The sequence below is a fragment of the Oncorhynchus tshawytscha genome, linkage group LG30, assembly GCF_018296145.1.
Source record: "Oncorhynchus tshawytscha isolate Ot180627B linkage group LG30, Otsh_v2.0, whole genome shotgun sequence".
Lineage (NCBI taxonomy): Eukaryota > Metazoa > Chordata > Actinopteri > Salmoniformes > Salmonidae > Oncorhynchus > Oncorhynchus tshawytscha.
Genome location: NC_056458.1, coordinates 10,005,363 through 10,019,564, shown reverse-complemented (window position 1 = coordinate 10,019,564; position 14,202 = coordinate 10,005,363). Strand labels below are relative to the sequence as shown.

The following is a 14,202-nucleotide window of genomic DNA, read 5'->3' as shown; positions in this document are numbered from 1 at the left end:
GACTGGGATAGGGAGAGATTGAATATGTCCATAAACACACCAGCCAGCTGGTTTGTGCATGCTCTGAGGACACGGCTAGGGATGCCAACTGGGCCGGAAGCCTTGCAAGGGTTAACACACTTAAATGTCTTAAAAGCCCACAGTCATTGGTAGCGGGCCGCATCGGTGGCACTGTGTTATCCTCATAGCGAGCTTTTCTGGAAGCAAAACGTCGGTGTCCGCGACATGGCTGGTTTTCCTTTTGTAGTCTGTGATTGTCTGTAGACCCTGCCACATACGTCTCGTGTCTGAGCCGTTAAATTGCAACTCCACTTTGTCTCTATACTGACGGTTTGCCTGTTTGATTGCCTTACGGAAAGAATAACTACACTGTTTGTATTCTGCCATATTCCCAGTCATCTTGCCATGGTTAAATGCGATGATTTGCGCTTTCAGTGTTGCTCGAATGCTGCCACCTATCCACGGTTTCTGGTTAGCGTAGGTTTTAATAGTCACAGTGGGTATAACATGTCCTATACACTTCCTGATAAACTCAGTCACCGTATCAGTATACTCGTCAATGTTATTCTCAGAGACTACCTGGAACATATCCCTATGTGAGAAAGCTGCTCATTGACTACAGCTCAGCGTTCAACACCCTAGTGCCCACAAAGCTCATCACTGAGGTAAGGACCCTGGGACTAGACATCTCCCTCTGCAACTGGATCCTGGACTTCCTGATGGGCTGCCCCAGGTGGTAAGGGTAGGCAACAACACATCTGCCACGTTGATCCTCAACACATGGGCCTCTCAGGGGAGCGTGCTTAGTCCCATCCTGTACTCCCTGTTCACCTACGACTGCGAGGCCATGCATGACTCCAACACCATCATTAAGTTTGCTGACGACACAATGGTGGTAGGCCTGATCACCGACAACAATGAGACACCTAATAGGGAGGAGATCAGAGACCTGGCAGTGCGGTGCCAGGACAACAACTTCTCCCTCAATGTGAGCAAGACAAAATAAATGATTGTGGACTTCAGGAAAAGGAGGGCCGAACACTCCACCATTCACATCGACAGGGCTGTAGTGGAGTGAGTCGAGAGTTCAAGTTCCTTGATCTCCACATCACCAACCATCTGTCATGGTCCAAACATACCAAGAAAGTTGTTAAGAGGGCACAACAACACATTTTCCCTCTCTGGAGATAAAAAAGATTTGGCATGAATCCCCAGATCCTCAAAAAGTTCTACAGCGGCACCATCGAGAGCATCCTGACCGGTTGCATCACCGCCTGGTATGGCAACTGCTCGACATCCGAACGTAAGTGCATCAGATGACCTGGCCTCCACAATCACCTGACCTCAACCCAATTGAGATGGTTTGGGATGAGTTGGACCGCAGAGTGAAGGAAAAGCAGCCAACGAGTGCTAAGCATATGTGGGAACTCCTTCAATACTGTTAGAAAAGCATTCCAGGTGAAGCTGGTTGAGGGAATGCCAAGAGTGTGCAAAGCTGTCATCAAGGCAAAGGGTGCCTACGTTGAAGAATCTCAAATATAAAATATATTTTGATTTGTTTAACACTTTTTTGGTTACTACATGATTCCATGTGTTATTTCATAGTTTTGATGTCTTCATTATTATTCTACAATGTAGAAAATAGTACAAATAAAGAAATACCCTGGAATGAGTAGGTGTGTTCAAACGTGTACACACAAAAACACTATATATTTATATATATAGTGTTGACGGACAGCAATTATGGAGCAGTGGTTAGGGCCAAGCGTTGCTGCTAAAAAGGGTTCTCAGATCACAGTCGCTGAATAGGGTGTCGTCTGTAAAGTATTGCTCCTCCTGTTTTCAGGGAAACCAATGGTCCAACAATATTCCACATAGATCATACACACACACACTAGGCTCCCAGAATAGGTTATATTACATACAAGTTTGCTCAAAGCAGCCAACTAAAGTAATGTAGTTAACTTTGTCATGGGCACAGTGGGAATTTATACCTGTGAATCTTACCTTGTGTCTTACTTGCTGAAGGCCCCAGTCATCCCTGCCTGTACCTGACATTGTTGAAATTCAAGTGAACTCTGAATAAAGATCATTCACAAACAATATGCTCCTAGAATAGATTTGTATTATATTAAAGTGTTGCTCAAAGCAGCCAACTAAGGTAATGTAGTCAAAATGACCCCAGTCGGTAGTATGAGGGTTAACTCATCAGAGATCAATTCTGTTGAAAATAGTTTTGCAATGACTTAACTCTGGCTAGATAAAAAACGAAACAGTGATGGTGCGTCATATACTTCAAACTGGCATGGTGTTCCATTACATTGGATAAAAAGTGATAATAGGCTAGGACCAGATGGGAGATGGTAAATTCATATTGAAATCAACTGGGTCTGCATGGGTTAGCCTACGTACGACAGTCCGGCTGCTGAAATGGTTTTCTGAGTGTTTCTTTCTGTCACGGTCTCAATATTAAGCAAGTGCAATGTTCTTTGGAGCAACACAGTCTTGTAAATTATTTGGTGTGGTGATGTCGTTTTACCTATCTGCCGCGTGGAGCAGCAACCACTCGCTGCTAAAGCGGAAAACCTTTGCTGTCACGAGTGCGGTGTAAGTAATGGAGTAGCAGTCACGCTATTTTATTTCCGACCGTTCTCTTTTGTATTTATTCAGCGAAATAACAGAGAACATTTGGACAAAGTTCACCACAAAACGTTTGCTTGTAGAAATAGGTTGTTGTCATTAAGATGATAGTACAAACGTGCCACTTTAAAAGCAAATAAGCCAACCAGAGTATGCACCAATGGGAAGGCTGTTGGTCTGAGGTTATGCTAATATTTGCCGCAAAGCATTCGCAAATAAGTAAAATATACCGACTTTCAATGACATGTACGTAAATGTAACGATAGGGATACAAAATACAAATTTGTGTAGGACTGACATGGAATTACAGTTTGAAATGTATCAGCATCGGCAAAAATGTAATATTGTAACCATGACCTAAAATTAGTTGCCACGCATTCTTGATCATCGCTGCCATTGGATTAAAGTATCGTCAGTGAGGTACATCCTTACCTGTTACTTCAGTAATGAAGTATCAGAACATGATGAATGGAATTTGATGAGAAATGATTATTCTCACCTGATCTTCGGAGAACTACAACACTCCGATGATCCCGTTCTGATTAGCTGACGATGTAATAACTATTGTGAAAGTAAACCAATGTGCGCATGCTGCAGTCTTCAAATGTATGTTGAACAAGCCTTCCGCCCACGCACACCTTCAAAATACTGCTTCCAAATGTGATACTGTATAAATCAAATACAATGTTATTGGTCACAAACACAGGGTTAGCAGATGTTAATGCGAGTGTAGCGAAATGCTTGTCCTTCTCGTTCCGACAGTGCAGTAATCTAACAATCTAACAAGTAATCTAACAAATTCACAACAACTACCAGGAGATTTTACCTCTAATGGCAATTGGGAAATATAGTTGACAACTCAAATATGATACTCAGAATTATTTCTGTGTATGATGTATTTTCCATAATATGGTACTAGAACAGCGTTCATACATGTGACGAGGTGGCCGAGTGGTTAAGGCGATGGACTGCTAATCCATTGTGCTCTGCACGCGTGGGTTCGAATCCCATCCTCGTCGTTAGAAGAGATTTTGTCATTGATGGAAGATTAGTAATAAGAGTTTATTTCCCCGCTAAACGCGTTACTACAACCGTTGTATTGGTTATGTTACGTACAACTAGTATTCTACTCCAGTATTTAAGAAAATGTGTTTGATATGTTTGAAAATACTATTTGGATGTGGAGCTGTATAGTGAAATGTAATTTAATGTAGGCCTAATCACAAACATACAACCAGGCTGTATCCATGAGTTAAATGTTCTATATTTGACTAATTTACAGACTAAATTATTTAGTCACCATTAAAATAGCATGCTCTTATCCCTACACTCGGAATCATTTTCGCACCTAATTCAACGTACAAAGAAACACTCCGCTCTGAGAGTTTCAGGCGGTGCCGTGGCTTAGATGGTTAAAGCGCCTGTCTAGTAAACAGGAGATCCTGAGTTCGAATCTCAGCGGTGCCTTTTACCTTTATCCCCTTGATTTATAAAGGGTTTATGAAGTAACAGTCACAAATTGATTTCACAGAAATGCAAGTGTCGGGTAGAGTACTAGGTGCTTTGCAGTTCAACAATCTATATTTCTTCATTTTTTTTTGCTGTCAAAAACTCTAGCTATATTACTGTCACTGTTAAATATGTTATTTCATCATGTTCACTTGCCTGGCACCAGAACATATTGCTTCTTACAAACACTACGCCACGGCGATAGACGATTGGGGGCTCGTTTGAGTGGTCTACGCATCTGCAAAACCACAAATGATTGGTTGACAATATAACGTCCCACAATGCAGGCGGTGGCTGCAGGATGAAGTTCAATCAAGTACAGGCTTAAAGCTGCAATATGTAACTTTTTGGTCGATCTGGACAAATTCGTCTTACGTTCGATTTTGTACACCAGCTTTAAAGAGCCGAAAATGCAATATGTTGAGTTATGGAAAATATACTTCACAGCGGTTTAAATAGTACAATGACTCGTTACACCACACTTGCTTGTTTTGTCGCACAAACTGAAATGAGGGTCTACTGCATAGTGCATCTTTAACTGAATGACAACGGAGACAGAATACAATAGGCCTCGTCTTCGAGGAATGCTCCTCAGAGCCAGATGCTGATGACAGGTTGCCCAATGCTGGTTAGAAGTGGTTAGGTGTGCATTTTCGCTAACCCTAACCCTTTTCCCTAACCTGCTACGTTATTTCTCCTTACAATTTCATTGATTGCAGTTTTAGATTGGATGTATGTAGCGAATATAGACCGGCCGACTAATTGGAGTCGTCAGGAGACATATTTACATGATACTACAGCGCTTGATTAAGTGAACCTATGACCATAGGATCACCGCGAGAAATGCTATAAAAACTCATATGGCAGCAGCGGAATTCGAAAAAACGCCTCCAGAGACTGGAGCCTAAATCCAGCACCATTAGACTGCTCAGAGGTGAAAAGTAAAAATAATACTAATAACTAAATAAAAACTATGCACAGGTAGCGACTTAATAATATCATTATACATACTCACATATGTCGACATACTCACACACAAATTCGTCCTGCCAATTTCCCAGTCATAATACTCTATCATATAGTGTGTTACACCTTAGAAAATGCGATCACTACACATTTACTAAATATTCCAGTCTATTTTCCTAACACTGTCCAGAGAACTGGATTCATTTTCTGTTTCTCACCACTGGAGAGTGCCCTTTGACCACAATCAATATGACTATATACAGTGACTTCAGAAAGTATTCAGACCCCTTAATTTATTCCACGTCACATGTTATTACATTTTAGAATAAGGCTGTAACATGTTTATTTTTTAAATCATCACACTACACACACAATACCCCATAATGACAACGCAAAAACAGTTTCTTTAAAGAAATGTTAACAAATGTATTCAAAATAAAAAACAAATACCTTATTTACATAAGTATTCAGACCCTTTGCTATGAGACTCTAAATTGAGCTCAGATGTATCCTGTTTCAATTGATCATCCTTGAGACGTTTCTACAACTTGATATGAGTCTCAGACCATGAGAAACAAGATTCTCTGGTCTGATAAAACCAAGATTGAACTCTTTGGCCTGAATGCCAAGCGTCAAGTCTGGAGGAAAGCAGGCACCGCTCATCACCTGGCTAATACCATCCCTCCGGAGAAGCATGATGGTGGCAGCAAAATGCGGTGGGGATGTTTTTCAGCGGCAGGGACTGGGAGACTAGTCAGGATCGAGGGAAAGATGAATGGAGCAAAGTACAGAGAGATCCTTGATGAAAACATGCGTCAGACCGCTCAGACTGGGGCGAAGGTTCACCTTCCAACAGGACAACGACCCTAAGCACACAGCCAAGACAATGCAGGAGTGCCTTCGGGACAAGTCTCATGTCCTTGAGTGGCCCAACCAGAGCCCGGACTTGAACCCGATCTAACATCTCGGGAGAGACCTGAAAATAGCTGTACAGCAACGCTCCCCATCCAACCTGACAGAGCTTGAGAGGATCTACAGAGAATGGGGGAAAACTCCTCAAATACAGGTGTAGCGTCATACCCAAGACTCAAGGCTGTAATCACTGCAAGGGGTGCATCAACAAAGTACTGAGTAAAGGGTCTGAATACTTATGTAAATGTCAAATTTTAGTTGTATATTTTTTATACATTTGTTGTGAATAAAAACCTGTTTTTGCTTTGTCATTATGGGCTATTGTGTGTAGATTGATGGGGGAAAAAAATGACTAAAACCATTTTAACAAAATGTGGAAAAAGTGAAGGGGTCTGAATACTTTCCAAATGCACTGTATACACTGTGTACAAAACATCAGGAACACCTGCTCTTTTCATGACAAACTGACCACATGAATCCAGCTGAAAGCTATGATCCTTTATTGATGTCACTTGTTAAATCCACTTCAAATCAGTGTAGATGAAGGGGAGGAGACAGGTTAAAGAATCATTTTTAAGCCTTGAGACAATTGAGACATGGATTGTGTATGTGTTCCATTCAGAGGGTGAATGGAGAAGACAAAATATTTGAGTGCTTTTGAACGGGGTATGGTAGTCGGAGCCAGGAACACCGGTTTGAGTGTTTCAAGAACTGCAACGCTGCTGGGTTTGTATCAAAAGGACATCCAGGCAACATGACACAACTGTGTCTGTGGAACGCTTTCAACACCTCGTAGAGTCCACACCCAGACAAATGTCCTAATGTTAAGGAAAATAACAGGCTCACATACCCACATTGAATACAAGATTTTGTCAGGCTTGTCTCTAAAACTGAAACCATATTCTCTGATGAAGTGAAAAAGTGTCATACTTGGAGGGAAATTGCATTAAAAAAAAAGTTATGGTTTTGTTCTACCTGTATTTGTTTACTGACCTTCTGTTGTAAACTAACACTACTGTTTTATTTGTCTACTGCGGGTCAGGGGCTTGGTCAGAATAGCGGTACGGGTCAAATATGTCACGCCGAAAATCACGCAGGTCAAAAGGTGTTTTGGTCTCCTCAAGAGCAACGTCTTCCTTCACCTTCTTCTCCACAACAACGGGGAGTGTATGTGGTGGTGGTAGTGGCTCAGTCGCCTTGACAGGGCGAGGTGGGTGATCGATCAGGCAGTCAGGGTCCCAGTAAGGGTCACAGTCATACTCCATCCCTTTAATGATGATGGGAGGAGGACGATGAGGTTGGAGAGACTTCTTAGGAGATCGTGGAGGTGGTGCTTCAACAGCTGGCTCCAGAGGTGCTGCAGGAGCTGGCTCCATAGGTACAGCAGCAATGACCACCGTAGCAGTTTGGGGTTTGCAGGCAGGGTTGTAGCGTGGGTCACAGAGGACTGGGATGGCCCCTGCAGGCAGGTAGACGATGTGAGCTTTACAGAGGGGGTCTTTGGGGTTACACAGATACAGGACGTCAGTCTTAGTAAAAGAAAGTGGTGCTTGGGTAGTAGGAGTGGGCTGAGTGGTAGCAGGCAGTGTGGTGGTAGTAGGGGCTATGGTGGTGGGTGGTGGGGTTATCACACCCAGGGCATTCTGGTAGCTGGAGGCGTCTGGCCCATAGACCTGCTCCAGGTGACGCATCTGCTGATACAGCATCCTGATCCTGTCAATCTCATACAGCTGGGAGGAATATAGAGAGAGATCCACATAGGGTTTGAGAATGAGAGAGGGAGAGAAAGAGAAAATAAGTGATCAGGTGGGTTGAGGAATGGGCAGGTGAAAAGAACCTGTATTCAATTCTGTTTAACATTCATTACAGTGATGAAAAAAATCTGCTAGGGAGTGTCTCATGATTTGCTCCCTTTACTCACTCCTTCAATATGGCCGATGCTGTTGTAGAATTTGTAGTAGGACTGGAAATCAGGCGTGCCGCCGTGCCACTTGTGATCGACGTTCCGTTTGGGGCGTGACTGAGACAGGAAGCCACGAGCCTGGGCAGAGTCGATGCTGACCTCCCTCACAGCTGCATTTAATGGCAGGAACCATGGTGGAAGAGAGGGGGATGGAGAAAACACATTCAGGAAAAATAATTAAACCTTATTTTCTTGCATGTGCGAACACTCGCACACACACATACGCAAGTCAAACATAAATCAAAGATTAGGCTACGCAGTAAAACAAGCACGTGCCATTGTTGTATTTTCTTTTACCTCTAGCCTTCAGTGGTGTAGCATCCAGCAAACCTGCAGAGCGGGATAAGGGATAGAGGATACCACAGGGTCAGAGGTGTTGGAGAGGGATCTTGCTGCAGAAATCTCTGCAGACTCAGAAGTTTAGGAAAACTTTATAACTTTCTATTTCATAAAATCTGTTTGCGTTATCACGTTTGCAATAGAAAGCTATGCCCCCGTTATATACGCTATATTTAGTTGCCAACTCGGCATACATGTTGGTTTAGAGTGGAAACAGACCTGGGAGTAGGCAACATAGTGTCCCCGTCAGGAGAACCTGAGAAATCATCCTTGCCACCTGGAAAACACACAGACACTTGACTGGTGTGAAATACAGTAGGAATTTCTTCTGTTTTGATCATAGAACACAGACACTTGCTGTTCACTTAGTAGCTGTATTGGCACATTGGATGATAAACTGACTAGTTTCTTTCACATTTGAAACTACCTACATCAAAATATCCTTTCATTTTTATCAGACTACACAGAAAGCTTTCAATTTACCACATGAATCAATTAAATCACCTGTCCACCTTTTAATAGATTAATTACATTACACATGACCCTAAACTGACAAGTTAAACCTTGACTGAAAAGCAGTGATATTTTATATAGAATATAAAGATCTTCCCACTTCACTCCAGGAAAGGCTCTGGTGCTCAAGCTTATGTCCACAGCATCAATGAAATAATTGAAAGAAATCCTGTTTTAGACCCACGATCAATCATTGATGCATGCAATCAAACGTCCCCTTACACAATAATGATAAATATATGAATTGAATGAACCTAGTCAGGCCTCTTGACCAGCCTAATGATCAAAGCACATATTATATGAAGCAGATCATTTTCAAATAATTTTCTTACTCGCCTGTACTCGTATCTCTCTTCACAGCCCAGTGTCAGTTTGAGACAACTTTACAGTTCATAAATACTGAACTCAATGCCACTCACAATTTGGGTGCTTTCCATTGGCTATTGACCCCAATAAACTCCACCCCTTGCACCTCTACCATCCTTTTCTTCTTGAGACGTGGACATGGTTAAAGCGCTCATTAAGCACTATAATAAGTGTGTACCTGAGGGAATTAACGATAAAATGGAAACTTCAAATTAAATAGGCTTACAACTCGTAAAACCGTGACAGCCAGGCACCCGCTGAGGGCAGAAAGTGTGCATGGGGTGGTAAGGGTCCCTTGATGTTTTGGCCTCACTACAGCTGCATTTGGTCCTGTAAGAAGTATTCTTCAGAAGAGATACATTGTAGGCTCTCTCTTCATGTCATATGTATACCAATATGGTATTGCATGATGATCATCAACTGACACACGTATGCCAAATGAGTTCTAAAATGTCCCAGTACAGAATACTTGAAACTTCTCAACCCCTTTTCAAGTTAACCTCTGTTCAGACATATGTTGGACTCCCAGGGGGTAATATTAGCAAAACAGACATTTTCTTGACAAAACCTGCTTGAACAGCAAAATGAACCCCTTCTCTCAAAACAGCTGGGGTTTTCCGTTTTAACTTCTGTTACTTGGCAAGACAATAATTAGGTTGGGGGTGTAGGGTTGACTTCTGTTTCAAGTAACTAACGCTGAAAAAGGATATCAAATGTAAGTCTTTACTGCCTTGTCACAGGTTACTAACAAAATGACAACACTTTTGTTTCTTTGAGGCAGGCCTGCATCACTAAAAGTCCACCGAGCATAACCACAGAACAACCTTATAGGTCATCATTAGCAGTTTGCACATTCAAATTATAGGGCACTGACAACTCAAATAGTCTGTATGAGATGGATTAGTATAGAATGCTACTACACACAAACACACAGCAAGCTTCTGCCAAATTGCTGTCAGAGCTCATATTGTGTTACTTAACTATCACACTAAGAGAGACAAATACATTGTACCTCTGCGATCTGTAAGGGAAATACCAGTACCTTGTCATCATGTTCTCTGCCAGGCATTGAGAAAGCACACAGATAATCACTACCCTCCGTGAACCAGACAGGCAATGTGGCAAGGGGCCACATCCTTTACTTTGAGAACAGTCACTACTATCTAAAAACACCTAAGGAGGAACATTAGGCCTATTTGTACACCTACAGAAATCATTTGTATAAAAATGTTTTAACATCAATGGAAAGGGGGAACTGAGGAGTGGCAATATGGCTGTAGGGGCCTTCATCTGGGCTGTAGTCGTGGCATAGGCAGATTCAGAGGCCCCCTGAATGGGCTAGAGCCACACTTTTAAGGAGGCAGAGGGGCGCTAAAACAGGTGTGAGGGGAACAGGGCAGGAATCTGAGAAATGCGCTAAAACAGTGGGGAGACCCTGAGAGACACACACACTCACCATAATAATCAAACAATATCCTGTAGTGATACAGCAGAGGATTATAAACCACTTTCATGGCCAGCATGTCCTGACCAGTCTATTCTCACCCCCTTCAAAAGACATACATTCCAAGGAAAATTAACAGTTGTGTTTTGGGGCACACATTAACATACAACATGACCACCATTATATGGCAGACAGTGGAAATGTCATATTATATCCTTTAGGAGCACTTCGTCATAATACTGCTAAAGGTATTCTTTCCCAGCCATGCATGACACCTCTCCCAATGCTCCACATTAGGGATAAAACACAATGTTCAATAGTATTTAGGCTTTGTATCTAAATTACTTTGTGACAACTGCTGATGTAAAAAGAGCTTTATAAAATACATTTGATTGATGATGTAAAAATCTATATGGCATGATGTTCAAAATATGCTATTCGTCACTGGCCTTGGCCACAAGTTGGGATGTTGTAGCTGAGACTGCTATCCTCCTCAAGACCGAGGGGTCTTGATTACAAAATACCTTCAAGCTACAGTTGAGTTCACTTCATTCTGTGACACTACATTATTTCCTATTCTACAACAAAACAGAGTCTCAATGCAAGATAGATAGGGTCCAAACAAACACTTTATTTCTGACTTGTTCATCTAAACATTCACTTCATGTCACATTTCAAATACCTCTCATGTACTGTTTGCCATCTGATCTTCCTATCCTCCACTGTACAATCCTTTACAGAAATATGGTTAACAGGCAGGGCAAGAATGTCTTCTGTATATCACCTCCCATGTTGCCCCCATGTGATCTACTCCAGTGGTCGCGCTCTGCCAGTGCTGTCAGACCGAGACAAGTGCAATGCCTCTTAAGATTGCCGGCAATTGCCCAAGACTCCGCCTCTCAACACAAGCCAGTCTTAGTGGCCCCACTTAGAATGTAAAACCACAAGGAAGCATAGCATGTTCCACGACCAGTTGCTCTAAATTCCAATAAATTGGAGAAAATGGTGAAACAAAATGACTCCTGGGCTGTTCAGGGAAAGAGACAAGCTGTGTGACTCAGACAGATATACTAGCAGCTAAAGGGCCCTTTTTGGGACAAAGATGAGACAGCAAAGGTGCAAGTCAATATTAGGTTTATTTGTGTTGACAAGGGGTAGTGAGTTAGGAAGGGTGATCAGTTCCAGTTATAGTCAGTTTTGCATGGGTTTGCACAGCGACTCTGAGGTGCACAGGCTGATCACCCAGCAAAGCTGTCCAGAACCAGCAGCAACGTAGTTGGATGTTTTCAAGGGATCTAAACCTTTGTGAATTCACATCAGAGACACAGCATCTGGGCTGTGCTTTCATTATAGCGCAAAACCCACACTAGAGATCCCTGGCAATGTTATTTGCAGCAACTGTGACCAAGGAATTCATACCCTCTGGTGGAACTGGGTGAGTGGTGCACCCTGTGAGTCAGGAAGTGCTGCTTTTGCAGTAGGTCTGATGAGTTTATCTACCTGCACAAACAGCACTTTTGACACCAATGGGCAAAAACAGCAAGTTCAGTGGATCCCACCATTTATGGGGTGGCAGGCTGCCTAGTGGTTAGAATGTTGGGCCAGTAACCGAAAGCCAGAAACTATGTAATTGGGAAAATACAATGAAGTGGACTTCTTTCTTTCACCAAAATGTTGGATGACCACGTCAGATTTGAGCAGATAGGACGTCTGCCTTGTGACAGAAGTGCTCACATTGCGGTAGGTAGGACATAACCATTACCTGCACTGTAAGCACTTTATTACATAGCAGACAAGCTCCCCACAAAGCACATTCTCAGTAAACATTGTAAGGCACCAGGGGTCTCAAAACATTAATTTAATGGTATGTAATTAGGGGGTGAAGTGTTAAAAAGATGCAAGCAAAATGTTTATGCATAGACTCTTCCATGTTCCCACAGTCCACAACACTCACCCTTACGAATGGTCGGTAGGGAATTGAAACTAGGCATTGAGTTGGCAGATACAGTTTGTCCCACTGTCTGAATAGACTGCTCCAGGCAAGTTGCAGGTACTGGGGAAATAATATTGCATGTTAACATCTGAATAACAAATCATGAATCCACAATATCAAAAATCCATAAATAATGTAACATTTTAAAAATATTCGCGTAGCAATGACCATAGCCTCAATCAAACTAATGGGAGGAATTCGTGGGTGTGGGGATTGCAGAGGTTGATTGTAGTAAACAAACGTTTTACCCACGTGACCTTCCCTCACCCACATAAAATCCACACGAGGACATCCCTGTAATAGTAAATGTACGCGCTATGAAAAGTTATTAGAGCGCAAATCTATTGCAGAATAGCTAGCTGGCTTCGAGTAAATAGGTTTCGGTGCGCAGTCAATTATTCTCCAAAATACCGAATGTGAAAGTGAACTTTCAAAATTAGCTAATGCACGAGTCATGACACATTTAGCTATTATGACAAATCAAACAATATAGTTGGGTAAATCTAACTAGATAGACAATCGATCTGGTGATGTAGTTCAGAGCTAAACAAACTTTGGGCTCTTTGAGATTTTCGTCCTTACAAATGCAGCTAATGAAAGGTAACATTTGTGCCACTTTCTTCAGGGGTCTTTACCCTCCTTCCGAAATCTCTTTGTTGCGTAACTAGCTAGCTAGCTAACGTTAGCAAACTGGCTAGTGGCTACACACAATCCGGCGTTTCCACACATTAATCATGATACCGCAAAGTTACGGACAAGTTCCATAGCGGTAATTGCCGAAAGATTTAACTAATTTACGCAAACAATTTCTGGTTTTATGGTCAAAGCAACATTGATGCCAGAATAATCCGAAATAGGAGCGCGCATGTCAAAGGCCATCGACAAAGTAAATCCACGGGTTTTATGTCTCACGCAACACAAAAGGACAACCAATTCATTATATTAGTCTTCAAATAGACTAAAACTCAGACTTCCTTACCGGTTGTGGGGCTCACTTCTTACAAGTTCAAATTCTTTACAGAACTATTCACACAATTTCACCACTCCACTAACAGCCTATGTTTTTGTAAACAAAGAAGCACATGGCTTCACAGCCATATCTTTTAAACGAAATCAATTTTCCTCCGCTCATCAAATAGTACCGGCACTCCATTTCTCATTTACTGGCTTTTCAGACATGAAAAAAAGTAGTTGTTCTAGAGAGACTTCCATCCTATATCAACGAAAGGATACATTGTATATATATATTTTTTAACGAATGTCTTCAAAATGCTGCTTCGATGTTGCAAAACAGGGCGAGGCAAGCCGCGAGTCCTCAGCGGTCATCCCTGTCCGTGCAAACCGGATGGATGGAACCTGTGACGCATAGGGTCAATATGTTTAGAAAATCTGTGGTACGAGACTTTGATTTTACTTTACCTAGCTACAGTATTTGATCATCTTGGGTAAACATTTATCCCTGACACAATTAGCCTTTGTAATATAAGCCCTGAGCCTCAAATAAATTTTTTGTTTCAACATTTCAGAACTCGGAACCAAGCTGCATTATGCCAGTCT

At 42.1% G+C, this 14,202-nt stretch overlaps 1 protein-coding gene and 3 non-coding genes across 4 annotated transcripts; 3 read left to right on the top strand and 1 right to left on the bottom strand.

Annotated features, from left to right (window-relative positions):
- The first annotated feature begins 3,049 nt into the window (after positions 1 to 3,049).
- LOC112229148 lies at positions 3,050 to 3,183 on the top strand. Its single transcript, XR_002950124.1, has one exon. It is a non-coding gene; the product is annotated as a U8 small nucleolar RNA (small nucleolar RNA).
- A 394-nt stretch (positions 3,184 to 3,577) lies between these two features.
- On the top strand, positions 3,578 to 3,659 carry trnas-gcu. Its single transcript has one exon. It is a non-coding gene; the product is annotated as a tRNA-Ser (tRNA).
- Positions 3,660 to 4,033: 374 nt separating this feature from the next.
- Positions 4,034 to 4,107, top strand: trnat-agu. Its single transcript has one exon. It is a non-coding gene; the product is annotated as a tRNA-Thr (tRNA).
- A 2,598-nt stretch (positions 4,108 to 6,705) lies between these two features.
- LOC112228785 (pollen-specific leucine-rich repeat extensin-like protein 3) lies at positions 6,706 to 13,994 on the bottom strand. Its single transcript, XM_024394427.2, has 6 exons — positions 13,625 to 13,994; positions 12,607 to 12,705; positions 8,549 to 8,606; positions 8,288 to 8,320; positions 7,949 to 8,100; positions 6,706 to 7,757 (listed from the first exon to the last, which is right to left on the bottom strand). The coding sequence occupies exons 3-6, from the start codon at positions 8,595 to 8,597 to the stop codon at positions 7,056 to 7,058; spliced, it is 936 nt and encodes a 311-aa protein (XP_024250195.1). The 5' UTR covers positions 8,598 to 8,606; positions 12,607 to 12,705; positions 13,625 to 13,994; the 3' UTR covers positions 6,706 to 7,055.
- Positions 13,995 to 14,202: the final 208 nt, after the last annotated feature.

What these genes read in the sequence shown, in the direction of transcription:
- LOC112228785 (XM_024394427.2), bottom strand. Translation starts at nt 8,597, where the DNA reads ATGATTTCTCAGGTTCTCCTGACGGGGACACTATGTTGCCTACTCCCA. An exon ending in ACTATGTTGCCTACTCCCAG is followed by an intron (nt 8,321 to 8,548) that starts GTCTGTTTCCAC and finishes CCCGCTCTGCAG; the next exon opens with GTTTGCTGGATGCTACACCA. An exon ending in TACACCACTGAAGGCTAGAG is followed by an intron (nt 8,101 to 8,287) that starts GTAAAAGAAAAT and finishes CATTAAATGCAG; the next exon opens with CTGTGAGGGAGGTCAGCATC.